At 34.1% G+C, this 19,379-nt stretch overlaps 1 protein-coding gene across 1 annotated transcript in view; it reads left to right on the top strand.

Moving 5' to 3' along the window:
- Positions 1 to 19,379, top strand: part of LOC106869364 (glutamate receptor) — a 702,165-nt gene that overhangs the window by 573,817 nt on the left and 108,969 nt on the right. Inside the window, exon 6 of the mRNA XM_014915088.3 lies at positions 17,435 to 17,596. Coding sequence (XP_014770574.1) covers positions 17,435 to 17,596 — 162 coding nt within the window. The remainder of the gene's footprint in view (positions 1 to 17,434; positions 17,597 to 19,379) is intronic.

Raw genomic sequence — 19,379 nt, 5'->3', positions numbered from 1 at the left:
TGGCACTCCGTCGCTTACGACGTCGAGGGTTCCAGTTGATCCGATCAACGGAATAGCCTGTTCGTGAAATTAACGTGCAAGTGGCTGAACACTCCACAGACACGTGTACCCTTAACGTAGTTCTTGTGGATATTCTACGTGTCACAGTGTGACAAGGCTGACCCTTTGAAATACAGTTATAAAAAAAACAAGAAGAAAGAGTGAGAGAAAGTTGTGGTGAAAGAGTACAGCAGGGTTCGCCACTATCCCCTGCCGGAGCCTCGTGGAGCTTTTGGTGTTTTCGCTCAATAAACACTCACAACGCCCGGTCTGGGAATTGAAACCGCGATCCTTTCACCGCGAGTCCGCTGCCCTAACCACTGGGCCACTGCGCCTCCACTGGGTGGATTAGGTAGACGGAAAGTAAAAGAAGCTCGTCATCTATGTAAACATGTGTGTGTGTGCGCACGTGTGTGTGTGTGTGCATTCGCTCGTTACAAGGTCCTTAGACCACTGAAAATGTAAGAGCTGCTAGAATAAAATGGACGCTAAAATGGAGAGAGGAAGAGAAATGAACAGAGACACATGGCTTGAGGAACACACCATCTTCGTGGTTGGTTTCATTCTGTATGACAAGAATAGAGAGTGAAGTCTCGTATTAATAACAGAATGCTGTACGTTGTAAATATATCTCATACTGAAATGATTTTATTCCTGTACCTAATATACACAGGTTTACTTGATGTGGCATATTGGCTATGGCCAAGGTAGTGTTGTGCCATTATCAAATAAAATACCTTTCATTCTACATAAGCTGCATATTAAGTACATTCCAGTGAAAAGTTACGTGACTGGCTGCGCGTGCATCTCGCGATTTCTTCACTCTTCCGACTGGAGTATTGATTATACGTGTGCACGGCAACAAATAGAAGCCTCATCAATCTGATCATAATTTTATTAATTGGTCTCTTATTCAACATGTATATGAAATGAATAGTTTTGCAAGTTACATCAATGAATAATTCTGAAATCACACCATGATTTTACGGAGATGCTGTAGATACTTCCATTACTACCAATAGAGCGTTAGCATATGTGTTCCTATGTTTATGGGAATGAATGTGTGTCTGTGCGCATGCATAGATATAAACACTAAATAAATAACGATTTTAGCCCGATTTCCACGCTATTTCACACCTACCTCAGTGATCCTTGTCTTTCTTTGTATTCCCTTGTGTAGATTTATGTTGCGGAAGCTAAAATCTGAAGTGAAAATGATTGAAAAGCAACTTTATACTTCCTGCTGTAGTGTAGATATTTGTTCACTGGAAATAATTCGCCAGATTGCACGAGATCGTTTATCATTTCTCTCTGAGAGAATTTCAATGTTATTGCAGTCGACAAGACTTATGTCTGCTTCAATATGACCCAGCACTTTGAGTAAACAATCTCATGTCAGGTCAATTACACTATGCCGTCAAACGTCTAAACATTGCTAGAGTAAAGTTATTCTTGATATTTCTCAACCGAAATATACACACGAAAAATAATATATTTCTAAACAATTGTACATTGGATGGTGATTTCTTTGCTTTGTACTCGAATTCACCTCTTAAATCAAGTTAGAAACAGAAAGAAATAAAACGCTCCCACTGCATTCTATTTATATATTTATATAATTACTTCTATCACAACCAGAATCTTACACAATTCTGCACACAGAACCATATACAAATAGGAATCAAAACATATAAACATTACGTAACCGTTTATATGCATACACACATTTATAATTGTGTATACGTGTATTTAAACAAACACATCCGTGCGGAATTCTAAGTGGGAAAAATCTTTTCGAATCAATCAAATCATGTTGCATTATTTCCTTTCATATTAACAGGCAAGACGCACTCGTAAGATTCTTCCACTGAAAACTTCTACAGAAATATATAACAAACTATAAGTAATATGATCATTCTCTCTCTAGATTGATTCCCCAAAACATGGTTCTGAGTTTTGTCCCACTGCGTGGGACCTTGGGCAAGTGACACCTGCTGTATTTCTGGGTCTACTAAAGCCTTGTAAGTGGATTTGGTAGAATGATAGTGAAAGAAGCCCACCGTATATATACGTATGTGCGTGTGTGTGTGTGCATGCTTGTGTGTGTGTGTGCATGCTTGTGTGTGTGTGTGTATGTGTGTGTGCTTGTGTGTCTGTGTGTGTATTTCTCCCTACCACCGTTTCAGATTGATAAAATAACTACAAGGCTTTAAAAATATTACTGGCTCTAGTTGTTTGAATAACGTCTTTGAGGTTGTGCTGAAGCTTGGCCGCAACCCAGCGACAAACAAATTAAAAGATATATATGTGTGTGAGCGTGTGTGTGTGTGTGTGTGTGTGTGTGTGTGTGTGTGTATGTGTGTGTGTGTGTGTGTGTGTGTATGTGTGTGTGTGTGTGTGTGTGTGTGTGTTTGTGTGTGTATACATATTGCGCATTTCACAATATTCCAAAGAAATAGGTCATATTCTTTCCCGAGTATATCGATTTCAAATTTTGACACAAAGGCAGCAATTTTGGTGGAGTGGGTAAGTTGATTACTGCGACTCCAGTGCTCAACTGCTACTTATTCTACGGACCCCAAAAGAATGAAAGTCAAAGTCGAACCTCGGCGAAATTTGAGATCAAAATGTTGAAGACGGATCAAACGCCGCTATGCATTTTGCCCGCCGTTCTGCCAACCGTTCTGCCAACCATTCTGCCAACTCACCTTCTGTTTCCGAGTATTGAATCCATCACTTTAAGAATTTCGCCACGTGTTATATGATATATAACTATTTATATATATATATAACGTATATTTATAAAAATGCTTCCAAAAAACATTGCTGCATTCTATTGGAATGTTCTACTCGAATCCATCACTCTGAAGTGTAAGTATACATTTTGGTGAATGAAAGTTTTGATATGGCCATCAGAAAAACCCTTTGTGTCTAAGAAGATAGTGCTTTGTGTGTATTTTTCAACAGCTGCTGATGGTGTGGGTGATATCGTCTATTCTGATGCAATTGACATTCATTTTGTAACACAACGTGACGAAATAGGCACTGATATCGCAATCATATCTATGACACCATGTGAGCCGCGTTGAGCAATAAGCAGCCCAGTATCTAGAAGCCATCTTGAACTTGTCGTACCTGACGAGATAGATTTGTTTAACGAGCTAATGAAACATTAAGTTACCTGCAGCTGAATGAAACTTTTATTAAATACCATATGTAACTCCTATGAAACTGTGTTGAGTTCCCTTTTCTTCTGTTGTCCACGTGTGTATGTGTGTGTGTGTGTGTCCGCGCGTACATACACAAAGGTGTGTGTTTGTGTATATATGTATATATTCGATATATTCATGTGAATATATCGGCAGTCAAATATATTATTCTCATGGATGAGGAAAAGAAACTGCGTTTGAAGTTGACTTACTTATAAATGCGCTGTCTTTGGCTGTCACAAACCGGAAATTTCATGTAACATAAATCGATTCGGAAGTTATTTCAAATGCCGTTTGTTTTTATGTTAAATCTCACAAAGAGTACATTTCGTATTCCAAATGTAAGACTTCGCATTCGGATAGGAGCTATAATACAATATATAAATATTTCTCAAATACAAAGCGAATTTCTATTTTTTTAAATTTTTCTATTTATTTCTCCCCCTCCCCCCACCCGTACATTGCTATAATGAATACTTGAGTAGTAATTTCAAATATATTAGCACGACCATTGACGAATTCTTCTTCTTCTTCTTCATTTTGTCTGTCTTTACGTTCTGAGTTCAAATTCTGCCGAGGTCGACTTTGCATTTCATCTTTTCGAGGACGATAAAATAAGTACTGATTAAGTATTGGGGGATCAATGTAATTGACTTCCCCACTTCCCCGACACTGATGGCGTTGTGCCAAATTTGAAATCATTATTATTAATATTATTAAAGTAACCAGCTGGACAAAGTGTTAACGCGTCGGATAAACTGCTTAGTAACATTTCTTCCGGGTTTTACGATATTAGTTCCAATGTCGACAGGATCCCTTTTACCCGTCATTCCATGAGTGTCCATAAAGTAAAATATCCATGAAGAACTGGGCTCAATGCTATCGCATTACCCACTCCCCCCACCCCAATTCCTGTCTGTGTGCCAAAATTTAAAACAAATATTACGAGGCAGTTTGTTTAGGGCGTTGGAAAAAAAAATCTCTTTACCGTATTTTTCCGGTTCTTTCCGTTCTGAGTCGAGGATAATTTTCTCTTTCATCCTTCCGATAATATAACGTTTCAGTCAAGCATAAGGATCGATATTATTGATTCATCGTCCCTCCCAAATTGCTGATGTTGTTTCTAGTTTCCAAACAAATATAATTTTATTATTTGCTACAATTGTTTCAATATCTTCCTGTATGACTTCAAAAGAAATGAATGCATACACAGATACATACATACATACATACATACGTACATTCATACATACATGCATACATACCTACGTATATACATATATACATACGCATGTGTGTATGTATGCTTAATGGAATGTATATTTGTTTTGTGATAAAACTGAATAAACAGATATATATTTAAATCATTCAAAATAGTGAGGAGAAAGAACTTCGTTTCAAATTCACTCAAAAATTTGTATTTTAGCTATGGTAATTATAACATGACCAGCTATGTAAATTCTACAGAAACGTCCTTATGCGAAATGTCAAATTCTTTCTTTAAATTACATGTTATGTTGACAAATATTGAACACAAGCGATAACTATACTTCGATGCAAGTTTTGCTAAATTGCTCAATGAATCTGAATATACTATTAAAAAATTAGTGGTAGATAGATAGATAGAGAACATTAGCAATAAATAAGATAAATGCATGTATATCAAAATAGGTAATATACACGTTTGAGCGAATGTGTATCTCTGCATATTTAACGTCTTTTAAAACCATTAAAAACACACTTGCCGGCACATGCACACACATATTAGTATTAGTACAATCACATCTATAAAAGTCATATAGTAGAAGATTTGAAGATCAAGAATCAGTGCTTGATGGAAGTGAATGAATTCCTACTGAAACAAAAATACCTGTCACTACTTATAGAAAATGTTATTCAGTAGGCTATGAAGATACCTACACAACAACTGAGGACAACACAAAGAAGAGAACAAACAAGAACAAATCATACCATTTATGGTGATGCACAATCCATGCCTCTCACCATTCGTGCTGCAGATCATGGTGAGAGGGATACCTTCCCTTGGCAAACAGGACACAGTCGTGTGTCGATAAGCCAGCTGGAGGAGATGTCCTCCTGGGGCTAAAAGCAACAGTAACATCCACCCCTAGGGGTCAGCCACACTTAAGTGGCAATATACTACACTATATATATATATATATATATATATATATATATATATATATATATATATATATATATATATATATAGGAGTGGCTAAGAAGCATGCCTTCCAACCACATGCTTCCGGGTTCAGTCCCACTGCGTGGCACCTTGGGGCAAGTGTCTTCTACTATAACCTCGGACCGACCACAGCCTTGTGAGTGGATTTGGAAATTGCAAGAAGCCCGACATTTACATATATATATGTGTTTGTGTGTGTGTGTGTGTGTGTGTGTGTGTGTGTTTTTGTGTCTGTTTGTCCCCCACCATCACTCGACAACCGATGTTGGTGTGCTCACGTCCCCATCACTTAGCGGTTCGGCAAAAGAATAAGTACTAGGCTTAAAAAGAATAAGTACTGGGGTTGATTTATTCGACTAAAGGTGGTGCTCTAGCATGGCCACAGTCAAATTACAATGAGTAAAAGTGTATGTGTATATATATAAGAGCACTCCGTCGGTTACGACGACGAGGGTCTCAGCTGATGCGATCAACGGAACAGCTTGCTTGTGAAATTAACGTGCAAGTGGCTGAGCACTTTATAGTCACGTGTACACTTAACGTAGTTCTCAGGGAGATTACACATGACACAAAGTGTGACAAGGCCAGCCCTTTGAAATTCAAGTAGTACTCAGCTGAGTGGAAAAGAACAACGTGAAATAAAGTTTTGCTGAAGGACACAACGTGTCTCTAGCAATTGAACTCACGACCTTACGATCGTGAGACGCATGCCCTAACCAATAAGCCACACGCTTTCAAATACATATATATATGCCTTAAAACTAGTTTTCGTAATATGTGTATTGGGATTCGATGGATCTTATAGCATAAGTTTACAGTTCTGCAAAATAAACAAAAACGTTGTTTAAGTATACAATATGAACTATAACAGATACATTTATGTTTGAATTTGCAAAACCACTATACTGATGCTTTCAATATTCGAGCCATTTATGACTGAAAAGTATACGCAGTGAGTCGTGTGGAAAATCGGTAGCAAATACAGAATATTTTGTATAAATCAATGCTACATTTCATCTATTGATTTATTCTTCGGCTTTCGGCGAATATCTTAATGGAAAAGATTAAATATACAAGGAATAATCTTCCTAAAATTTGACATCACCAATAGCTCGTTGACCTCACCAATAGCTCGTTGACCTCACCAATACCTCATTGACCAAATATTATACTCCTACACACTAAGAAATGTTCCATAATAATAATAATGTGTGTATGGTATAAATTATGAACTTTCACGATTCAAAAAAATATTTTATATTGAATATTTTGTTTTTATTCTATTCGCCAAAATGTATAATCGAATCTGAATTCTAGAATTAATTCTTAATGCAAGAAATCTGACAATGTATATGTAAAACATGATTTCTTTTCTGATAGTATGTGATGTGACAGGACAATATTTAATTCCTTTCGCTCTCATTTATAATATTAATCTCGAGTAAGTAGCAGAAAAATCCAAGTTTTAGATTTCTAAAATGGACGACAAAAATACACATATGTATATACGCATGTATATATATACACATACATAAATGCACATGCATATATATGCACTCTTAAAGATGACAAGGCACATATTTTATCTTTATGTAAACACATGTATGTGTGCCTATTTGCATATTTGTATAGCTATGTCTCAGCTTCATATGTGAATGTATGTATGTATATACATATACGTATGTATATATATGTATATATATATATATATATATATATATATATATGTATGTATACATATGCATATATATGTATGAATATATATATATATGTATGTATATATGTGTATATATATGTCTCGATATATATATATGCATATATGTATATATATGCATGTAAGTGTATATATATATATATATACACATATGCATGTATATATATATATTTATATACATATATATATATATATATTTGTATAGTTAGAGAGAGAGAGTGTGTGTGTGTACTAGGCGGGGTTTTTATATATTTGTGTGTATATAAGTGTGTATTCATAGATATATCAGTCACTATTCATAGAAGTATGCAATGTATTGTTTAACAGTGTTGGAATCGTATTTAGTGCAACCCGTGTTGTGCTGCTTCGTCTTGTCTTTCCGATCTTATGAATATCCATCAGTTAGTTTCTTAGTGGCAAAACCTCAGTGCGCCTTAGTTTATGTATAAAAATCATTACATGGATAAAAAGGACGACATTAGGTTGTTTTTTTTTTAATTCGAATAAGAAAAAATAGAACTCATTTTCGGAGGTACGTCTAGGTTTGGGTTGATAGTGTAGAATTAGATCTGTAGAATAATGGAGGAGGTGAGCGAGTATTAAGTCCTGAGATATATTAATTTTGCCTGTGCGTTCGAAAAATCTTTTGAGTCGCTTCAGTATTTACTAATATTCGAGGCAGAAGGAACCGAGGTCACTTAAGAGATACAAAAGCTAATGTATCAGAATGGTCTCTTAAATTTTTGCTCGGTTATAGTGACCATGTAATCAAAGTTGACTATTCCACGATAGCTTCGAATTTAACCGATTACCTCCATTAATTCTATTAACTGGAATTGTTTTTAGGAAACTTTGATTTCTAGCATAAAACAGCCTTAGAAACACGCTGGAATGATCAAAATAACATTTCAAAATAACATTTTAAATAGAAATAACGGAGATATTGGGTGAAAAATTAGCAAACCTCATTTGAATATAAGAGAAATATACCTAGTAGATATAGCAAAAAGGTTAGATATGTGTAAATATTGACAGATAATTACGAAATTTGTAATTTTTAAGTGATCTCATATGGGATCACTGGTAGGTAATGGGTTAAACCCTTTAATCATGGAATAAGATTACTACTTACTTCCTCAAATCAAAGCGGGTAACGAACTTATGGACAGAAGCTAGCACTGGTATATAGTGATGCGAAACAGGAAATATGCAGTGACTTATAAAAAAAGTAACGGATATCGTGTCTTTCAAGAACGAAATATACCCAGAATATATGCTAGTTCTTCCATCGCTTTTCTTAACGGTATGGATACGTTAGTAGGATCGTATAAATTATGTGTGAGGGAGTATGTAAACATCAAGAAAGATTTCGCCCAAGGAACTAATACCTTTGAAAAAAGTCGTTATATACCCATGGCATATATGTTTAACAGAGATATGAAAACCTAATAAGAATCAAAGCAGACTTTGTATAGTTACACACACAAATACACAACGCCCACATAGACATCTACAACACAGATGCACACAGACTCAGAAACACAGAAACATACACACATATAAACCCATACGGATATACATACATATACATACCAAACGTACATACCAAATAAAGAACTTCTGTATGGTCAGTAAACCGACTATACAATGCGGCCAAATCTCTCTTGTCACTTATTCTCTTCTTACAAACACTATTTCCAACTAAAGCTTGAAGAGATAGGACAGGAAGGCCTACGTCTGATCAGGATATAACTAATATAAAAGAGAAAAGAAAGTAATAAACTAGCAGGCAATTTATCAATTGTTATCAAGTAGGCTTGGTATTTCCCATATAACGTTTGTGTATATACATATACCACGAACCTCTCTAACATTGTATCGAAGACTAATAACACACAAACACACACACAAACATTCCATTTTTTCTGATTGCATCGCCAAACCAAATATAGAATAAGATATATATGTGCGCTCACGCCTGTGTGCGCATGTGTGTGCACGCGAGTGTGCACAAATATAATATACTACATATGTTTATTATACGAAATTATATAGGAATATATGAATTATAATATATTATATATTTCAAATACAATTGAAAACAAGCACGAATAACGAACTCCATGTCTGGAATCAAATAATGAAAAAAAAACATACGAACAAAGTATTAGAACAAGAAAAAAAAAATTTATTGAAAAATCATGCTAGAAAAACATTAATTGATACTTAATTCAATGTATAAAATTACACTCTCAAAGACAAAGACTGTATCTTAACGCCGGTTTAATTAACAATTATCGATCAAAGAAATATTTCTTTTCTCCGATTATTTATTAACTTTCATTTTGTTTTATCTATTACGAAACCAATTTCACACTTAACTGCTCATATTTCTCTGTACGAAGCTCTTTTATTTACATGGGGAAACGTTACTATTTTGTACCATGATACTCACACGTACTCTATCTAATGGTATAGAAGCGTTAAAATTATTTCCCTTCTAAATCATTGTGTAATTATATCGGTGTATAATTATGTCGGAGCCTGATCTTTTGACACTACATGATTAAGATTATTTATATAATTATTTGTGTAAAACTTATATATCAATGATACATCCTTCAATATTACTTGCTACAATTACAATTACAACAAAGCGAGCACGCAGAGATAATATATATATATATATATATATATATATATACGGTGCAGGATTATACAAGAGACAAACGACGGAGATAGGCGTGAGGATATCAAACAGTGTGTACTATTTTGACGTTTCAAGCCTACGTACTTCTAAAGAAAGAAGTGAGGATAGAAATCAGATGGAGGAAGAATGTGTTTAGAGTAACGGTTGCACATGTTGAATATATAAATGTACATATGTATCTATATTTGAATATATATATATATATATAACATGTATGTATACATAGAGAGAGAGAGATTCAAACAAAAATAAATCTGATATATATATATATATATATATATATATATATATATATATATATATATATTTATATATATATATATATATATATATATATATATATATATATATTTATATATATATATATATATATATATATATATATATATATATATATATATATATATATATATGTATATATATATATATATATATATATATATATATATATATATATATATATATATATATATATATATGTATATATATATATGTATATATATATATATATATATATATATATATATATATATATATATATATATATATATATATATATATATATATATATATATATATATATATATATATATATATATATATATATATATATATATATATATATATATGCAGATTTGAGACTTTTTCAACTGTAAGTATGGAATGGAAAACAATTAAATTTTGGAAAAATTAAATGGAATTTTAAAAAAATAATAATATTTGCATGGGATTCAATTACAAGGGGTGTTTTCCTTGTTTCTGCCTGTCTCTGTCTCTCTTGTTTACTCCTGTGAGTCCGACGTCGTTGTGAGTTCTTGGCAGAGAAGAAGAAGAAGGAGAAGAAGAAGAAGAAGAAGAAGAAGAAGAAGAAGAAGAAGAAGAAGAAGAAGAAGAAGAAGAAGAAGAAGAAGAAGAAGAAGAAGAAGAAGAGAACGAATAATAAAAGAATGAGGGATGGTATGATAGTAGTAGGATGTTCAATGGTCAAGTGACCTAAAAGTGGCTCGTTGTGGATTATAGCAGTGATTGGGACTGTTTTTAGTGAATCTTTGGGTATTTCTTTTGATTGTATCATTTATATATATATATATATATGGCCACACGCACATGGACATAGATAAACACACACGCACACACAATCGTACACACATAGATGTGTATGTGTGTGTGTTTCTTCACTGCTTTAAAAGATAATACTTCATTCAAGTTTGGGTACAAGGCCAACAATTTGAAACCAAGAGAAAACGGACTGCATCGACTCCAGTACTTGAATGGTGTTTTATTTAATTGGCTCTATAGGGATGGTTAATGATAAAGTTGACCCCTCGCAAGATTTGAAATCACAATTTAAAGAGGCAGAAGAAATGCTACTAAAGATTTAGTTCGACGCACGAACAGATCTGCCACCTTCGCGCCTTAAATAACTGCAACAACAACAACAAAAATAATAGTAATAATAATACCCCAGTGTCACTTTGATGGTATACACTGCTCTCTCACTCAATAATAATAATAATAATAATAATAATAATAATAATAATAATAATAATAATAATAATAATAGGAGAAATTATGGTTGTAGCTGTGATATGTTTGCGATATTTTTCGCATGGCAAGAAAAGCTAATATAGTCGTTGAGATAGAAGAGATTGTTTTGGATTGTCCGACCGCTTTGACAAGTGACGCACTTCTGCTCGCCAGGAAGATGTCTCCATTGAATGTGTCTGAAGCATCATCAATATGAACATGGAAAAATGATAGGATTTATGTGGCATATCACAACACCGATGTCTAACTTAAACGAAAGATGAAAGTAAATATATAATAAAGACGCATTCTCTGACGATATATTTTAATTTTAGCGGATATTCACTGGCATCGATCATATTCGGAAATCGATTAGGAAGCAATATAGTTGTCGCTGATTTAGATTTTTTTCTTCTCTTATATAGCTTGTCATTTTGGACATGTTTTCATGTAATAGAATAACTGGGTCTAAGTATATGAATTGCATTGGCTGACTTAATAACAAGCTTTCATGCAGAAGTAGGCGGACGGCTGGTTTTCCTATTGAGCCATTGAAGAAGAGGTCCTTTACAACGCTATTGCATAAACATTAATCTTGACCTTTTACACAGAATTATGTTATTAAAGATAATTTTACTGCAAGTAAAATTAAGCAGCGCAAAAGATGAAGACGTATATATAGAAGAAAAATCAACCTACTGCAAACCTGTCCAATAACAACTCCTGCTTGTTATAGGAAATTTCGTACAGCAGCATGGATCTCAGTTCAGTTGCTTCATTGAATCGTTCTCAGTCTCTTTTCAAATTTATTATTCAACGATTAGGAGATGAATTTCTTTTGTGCAAATGATCTGAGAGTAAAATAGATGAATGTGCTAAATCCAATTATGTATAGTCCTCTATCATACTTGCTTATAAATTGTGTTAGTAAAGGTTCCACTTCAAACAGGGAGATGTATCGAATGTGGTGTTGTACATGACGCTTGGTGGATTTTCTTGTGGAATTTTCTCATTAATGTATTCTCTCGATTAGGTAATTTAGGCGCCATGATATAGCATTAGCAAAGTGGACCGAATTGTTTAATATAGCAAGAATTTGGATGGATGAAAATACTTTCTTACTATCTAATACAACGGGACGTAATCTTAGAATCTTACTGAAGAATGATGTAAAATTGATAACATGAGAACCCACTTAGTAGCAAGATTCACTTTACATGTGTAGTCCTTTTAAATAATGTAATCAAGAAAGACTGACTACTCTTCTATTACTGAGTTAGCCATTTTCTCCATTCGATATGATTCCGGTTGCTGCAAATGTGTAGAGGCGAGTGAATTTTACTGAAGAGAAAACCAAACCTTCAAGCTTTCTTTGAAAATTTTAGGAATGTATGATTATGCACAGTCACAATGACGTTGCACTATTTTATCACTCGGAAACAAAAACTGACGAACAAACCTGGGCCTTATTATTCGACCTCCAAATTAGTAAAACCCTTCTGAAATCATAATAGAGCCTCAAAGAAAAAACATATCCATTAAATAATAACATGCACTTCGAATTTCTCGGAGAAAATGTATTAAAGCCTTGGTAGAAATGCTTTGTGCATGTGTCTGCCGGAAGACTTTCTGTATTTTCTGGTTATGAGGGAAGGAAAGAATAAAGCCAACAACATTTCAGCCATCACGAGTTGGGTGCAATGTGTGTGTGTGTGTGGGGGGGGGGAGGGGGTGCTTGCTTGTAAATGCACGTGTTCACTCGCTTTTATTATTTATAAACTTGTATTCTAATCAAGAATAAACTATAATATATCACTTGTAATTTAGGAAATTTAATCTGGTATGGTCTTCTTTCTAGCTTCAAACCTCCTTCACTGTCGAGGTACATCTCTCATTTCGTAAAGTGTACTGAGGTTTATGAGGTCCATAATCGTCGCTGAATCAGTGCTTCCAGAGGTGTGCTTTGAAGTGTACTACATTCTATGTAGCAGTGATGATAATCCTCATCCTCTTCCTCCTCCTCCTCCTCCTCCTCCTCCTCCTCCACCTCTTCTCTCTCTCTCTATTTACTCGTAGCATTCTGCACTAGGTTTGGAATAGAATTTGCGTAATGGAAGCATAATATTTTCCAGTGTTCAACTATTCAGGTGATTTTTCCTGATCCATCACCTCAGTCTTATGTCGAATCGATCAGAAGGCTCCCCATTTACAGCTGAGTGGACTGAACCAGCTTGAAATCAAGTGTCTCAATCGAGAACACAACACATAGCTGGTCTGGGAATGGAAACCGTGATCTCACTATCACGATTGCATCATTCAATCCACAAGGCCAAACTCCTTCACGTGCTAGTTAGCCCATAGCTGGGAAATTAAGACGTGATACTACTTCGGATCAGAGTTTTCCCGGAAACAATACTGGCTAAGAATCGGGTCGACACCCATCAATCCACTTGAAGGCCCGTTCCAAGGACCCAGGACCGGATTCAGTTTCAAGTCATACCCATACAGAATATACATATCTTTAAATACATGTAACATTCATTAGAATATTATACACTCATGGATTATCTCTGAAAATAATACTAAGTATTTGTTGGATTATGTTGATTCAGCATTGTATACTTGGCATTCTGTAGTATGCCTAACATAATTTTTTTTGTTTTGGAGAGACTTTGTAATGTTGAAGTCTTCGAAAATGTATACAATGGCTTTCTTATTAAAGTATATATTTTGTTTTTTAGGTATCGTAAACATTTAACAAGCTGGTTTTTACCTGGCTGTTTATATGTAAATTATATTCTAAACGTAGTTGACAGAAGGAATTCAATTATTAGTTAAATATTCTTCATTTTCAAGTGGAATATCATTTGAATAATCACTTCATCATGTTAAGACAAAGATTTTCTGGTACAAAATAAACGGTAATTGGAAGATTTTAGTTTTCTTCTATTAACTTTCACGTTCTGTTTCGCATTTCGTGAGTAGATTTTCCAATATGCCAGCTATATCTATGAACCTTTTCTTGACACATTATATATTCATCGTAGTGTAATAAATATTAGACGAGAAGAGCGTTAATTATAGTTGAGTAGCAACTTTCTACGTTAATCACTATCTAAAATCCATTAAGCCGACTTAATTTACGCTTGTCTTTTAGTATTTTCCATTAGATTCTGCTTCCAATTAAATTTGAATGTACCGATTTTAAAATAACACCTAATTAAACGTTCTGCTGAAATATTTTCAGAACGAGATAACAAAAATCAGTAACATTAGTGAACTAATATAGTTGTAAGTATTGTATTGATTAGTAGGAAAATCACTACTACGTAGCAGCAGACAAAATATGTCTAATGACTGGCTAAGTATACCATTGATTTAAGGAACACTTTAGATTGTAGCACTAAATATCCATTGATCATAAAATTGTTTTGTAATTTCCTCATTTTAGCAACTTAAATGTTTTAATTAAAATACTTCTCAATTATCTAAGTCATGAGATAAATTATTTATTTCTATGATACAGAGTTAAATCAAAAATACTGCAATAAACTTAAATCATTCCATGATCTATACAATATATAAGAATATGTGTGTCTGTGTGAGTGTTTTACATATGTTTGACTACCTCATATTAAAGTTAAATTTTCACTCCCATAGAAGGCTCACTATACTCTGATGTTCCGAATTGTGTGAAAAGAAATTCAGATATTAACAAAAATAATTTCAAGAGTAGAGTATTTACGTAGCCATTGATCAAATGAGATTACGTGGTGATTCTGTATCATCAATTATATAGCATATGTGGGACACCGTGTTCACTACTACTAAATCCAGTTTGTTATGCTCTAGCACTTAAACTCCGCCACTCTCTGTGGTTTGTACACATACAGCGTATTCCTTCTCTTCAGACCCCACTTTCCGCAGAGTTTTCAATTTAGCACATTCGCTAGTTCATCATGTCACCACAAGTTGTAAGGGTTTGCAGCAAGCCTAAGGCATTCGTTCACGATATGGGCAATTCTTTCTTCCACTAGGTTATAGATGCAGCACAACGCAGACACCTGCTCATTCCTAAGGCTGACCCTCCACTTTCTGGTCAAAGCTTGGTTTCGTGCTGCCTGTACGGTGTTCTCAGTCTTTCTTTCTTATTATTATTCCTTCATAAAACAGTGTAGGTAAAATGCACCGGAGTCTTTAGTCATCTATCAAGTCACCACAAGGACCTCAGACAGATAATACTTTCCTTAAGATGCGTACTGTGACCAATAATGCCGCTTTTTGCAAGACATCAATCTTGCATGAGATTTTCAGTTGTTAAGAAGACCTGAAGTTTCAATGGGATTGAGCCCAACGCTCCGATCACCACTGCTATCACTTTTACACTACCCTCTCACATTCCACACAGTCTTGCCATTTCCACTTTCAATTCGGAGTACTTGGTGATCTTTTTCAACGTCTTTACTCACAACATTCATGTCATTTGGTATGGCTACATCAATGATCTGACAGTATTTTTCTCCTTTATTCAATACGACAATATGCGGCCGATGGTGTTCGATTGCACAATCAGTCTGAAACACATAGTCCCAGAGTATGTACATACATGTGTGCGAGTATATACAAATATATAGAGATGAAATCTCAAAGACAAATCTCATGGGAACCCCACGAACGATCATGAAATCATGATGCAACACACAAAGGAATAAATTAACGGCGAGAATGAAGCTATAGCCGATCAGGGTGAAGGTTTCCCGCCTGGCACGTCCGATACCTCCTGCATCATTGGAAGAAATCTGGCCTCGGACGGTCGTTATGCCACAACAGATCACGTACACGGTGTGCACAAAAAAAGACAGAAGTGGACGAAGGAATAGTACGATACACTTTTGGTGATTTCTAGTGGGAAAGCTTTGACCATGTGCTACAATTGAAAATCCTTCAGTTTCTACTTCAACCATTGTCGAGATTTTGCTTTGTCTATTTCTTTTCCATTTAGCTTAACTCAGTATTTGACATCGTTCTATCATATGTTCCTGTTCTAGTTTTAGTTTGGATTTCAGATGTTTACAGCTTTTGTTGTTTCTTCTCTTTCTTCATAGTCGTTAGGTACTATGACATTATTTTTTGTATTGGTCAGCTTCCTTAAAGACAGAAAACATACTTTTTTTTGTTCGTGCTTTGTGGTTATTTCTATTAGTTTTCCTTGCTTCTGAAATAGGTATGTCTGTAGTCCTATGGTGGTAATTTTGTAATAGTTGTCTAGCTGTATAAGGCCTCTGTCACATTCAATACGTTGTATATATAGCTTTTCTATGTCAGATATTGCGTGGTGCATCCTAAATCCTGTCATATGTTTTCTTGTTATCATTTCTCTTTATCCCAGGTTTTGTTGGAGCTCTTGGAGGCTTACATGCGTAGGAGGTTTCTTACCTGCTGCCTACGGTACCATGTCATCCATTCCTTTCAGATATCTAATACATACCTGATTATTCTGGCCGTGCCAAGGAGGCAAACCTTTTCTAACAGTTCTACTGGACACTCTATTCTAGTTTCCTTTATATTCCCTCGATGCCTTCTGACTATGTTCTCAAGGACCCGAAAATAATTGGCACTATCTTCACTTCTTCATTTTCCATAGCCGGGCTATTTCGTATTTAAGAGGGTCGTATTTATTTATCTTTTCACCTTTCTTCTTGATTATTTGTGGGTCAAAGAGGCAGACAACAACTATGTAGCATATGTGGTGCATCTTGTCCACCACCTCTAGGTCAGGTCTGTTATGCTCTAGTAAATGATCTATTTTCTTTGGGAAATCTCTGAGGATTTCGCTAGTCTCCGACTCTGCCACACTCTCTGCAGTTTGTGCCCATAACACGACTTGCCTTACTCTAGCCCACATTATTAACTTTTTGAATAGTTTCCAAAGTAGCAGTTTCTTCTACTTATTCTTCTTCTTCTCATTATTATTATTATTATTATTATTATTATTATTATTATTATTATTATTATTATTATTATTTCAGGGATTCATTAATCTTCCACTTGAGAGGCTGAAATACGGCGGTGTAAACTTAACAGGTTTTCAACTACTTGACCCAGATAATCCACAATTACAACATTTTCTACGAATCTCTGAGGAAGTGGACCGGGTAAGGTGCCCGGTGGCAGAGGGAAATTGGACTACGGTATGTAAAATGTTTTTTTTTGTTTATTTACATTTATCTTATACTCATTTTTTTCCTTCTAAACCTCCTCATATACACTCAGACACATATTGGTTTATACGTACATATATAATTATTCATGCAGTTTAAGATATACGCTCGAATCAGCGCACGTGAATACACGTTGGAATAACATCTAGAACTGTGAACATGTATGAAGAATACAGATCAAATTATTTGAGATAATTATAAAAACAATCAAAGACTATTGAAAAGGTTGTTAGACACAACGAACATTTTAGAAAACCTAAGTAAATGCGTGGAAATCTAAACTGTGAGTGTGTTAAATAATAAGGCACTAAAAGAGAATGACTCTTCCTAGACAAAATAAGGTATGCTTCAACACACGAATTCACATAAAGAATCTTGCAAACCAAATACAAAAACGAATTATAAACATATTAAGAATTGGATATCAAAATAACAAAAGAATAAGAAAACACTTTGTTTGTGTGTGTGTGTGTGTGTGTGTGTGTGTGTGTGTGTGTGTTTGAAAAGGTGTTAAGAATTCATAAAATCAATGATTATACGTAAAATTAAAAGTGGAAACTGCACGAAAGTGTTCGTAAAGATTCTTTTTATTTTTTTTCCTTGATCGAACAGTATAAACATTTTTACATTTGTTACATTAAGTGACTTTTATAAAATATTACGGGTTTCGATATTACAGGTTTCGGTTTGTATGTGTATCTTATAAAAGGCAAAAATACAAAGTAGAAAATTATGAAATAAAAATTGAAAGTTAGAAGCTAAAATAGTTTCTTATATGATGTGGGTAGTTAGGAAGATGTGTATACACACACACACACACACACACACACACACACACACACATATATATATATATATATATATATATATATATATATATATATATATATATATATATATATATATATACAGAAATTTACAGTAGACAGTCATCTATCTATTTATCTATCTTATATATATATATATATATATATATATATATATATATATATATATATATATATATATATATATATATATATATATATATATAAGATAGATAGATAGATAGATGACGGTGTACTGTAAATTTCTGTCTATCAAATTCACGCAAAAGGTTTTCGCCGGCCCGGGGTTGTATTAGAAGGCACTTGTACAGGTCTTCACGTAGTGAAACTGAACACGGAGCCCTCTGTTTGTGAAGGAATTCCTACCACACAGCCACGTCACGCAACGCCACACCAATATGTGACTAAGAACAACTAATTTACTTTGCAAGTTAATGAAACAAAGAAGAGTGATAATTATATTTAAAGTTTGAATAATATTGTTCCGCGACGCAATTTAATAGAACACAGATATCCATCGGAATCTCTATATAGTGGTTGTTATTGCGTTTGACACAGTGAATTTACAATCTCTAAAATCTCAACTAATTGTATTTTTGATTAAGAAATTAGTTTTATTCAGTTTACAGAATTATAATGATTATATTTGTGATTGTCTGAATCCCCAACACCACACAATTTTATTATTGGATTTCGTTACGCATATTCTGACGTATTTTATATATAGTAAGTATGTATAATATTTGTCAAAGGATCGAATATAATATACATATTAATACGTTAAATCATTGTTGTCTTTCACTGAAAACTCTGCAACTTATTTTGATTTCCTTAAGAATCTCAATACAGTAATTTGGGGACAACGAAATCACAATTGTGTTCCCTAATTTCTAAGATCCGCTCATAAGCGAAACCTTTTAAATATG

The sequence above is a fragment of the Octopus bimaculoides genome, chromosome 1 (genome assembly GCF_046866305.1).
Source record: "Octopus bimaculoides isolate indiv1 chromosome 1, ASM4686630v1, whole genome shotgun sequence".
Classification (NCBI taxonomy): domain Eukaryota; kingdom Metazoa; phylum Mollusca; class Cephalopoda; order Octopoda; family Octopodidae; genus Octopus; species Octopus bimaculoides.
The sequence above is the reverse complement of the archived record's forward strand: the minus strand, read 5'-3'. Positions and strand labels throughout refer to the sequence as shown.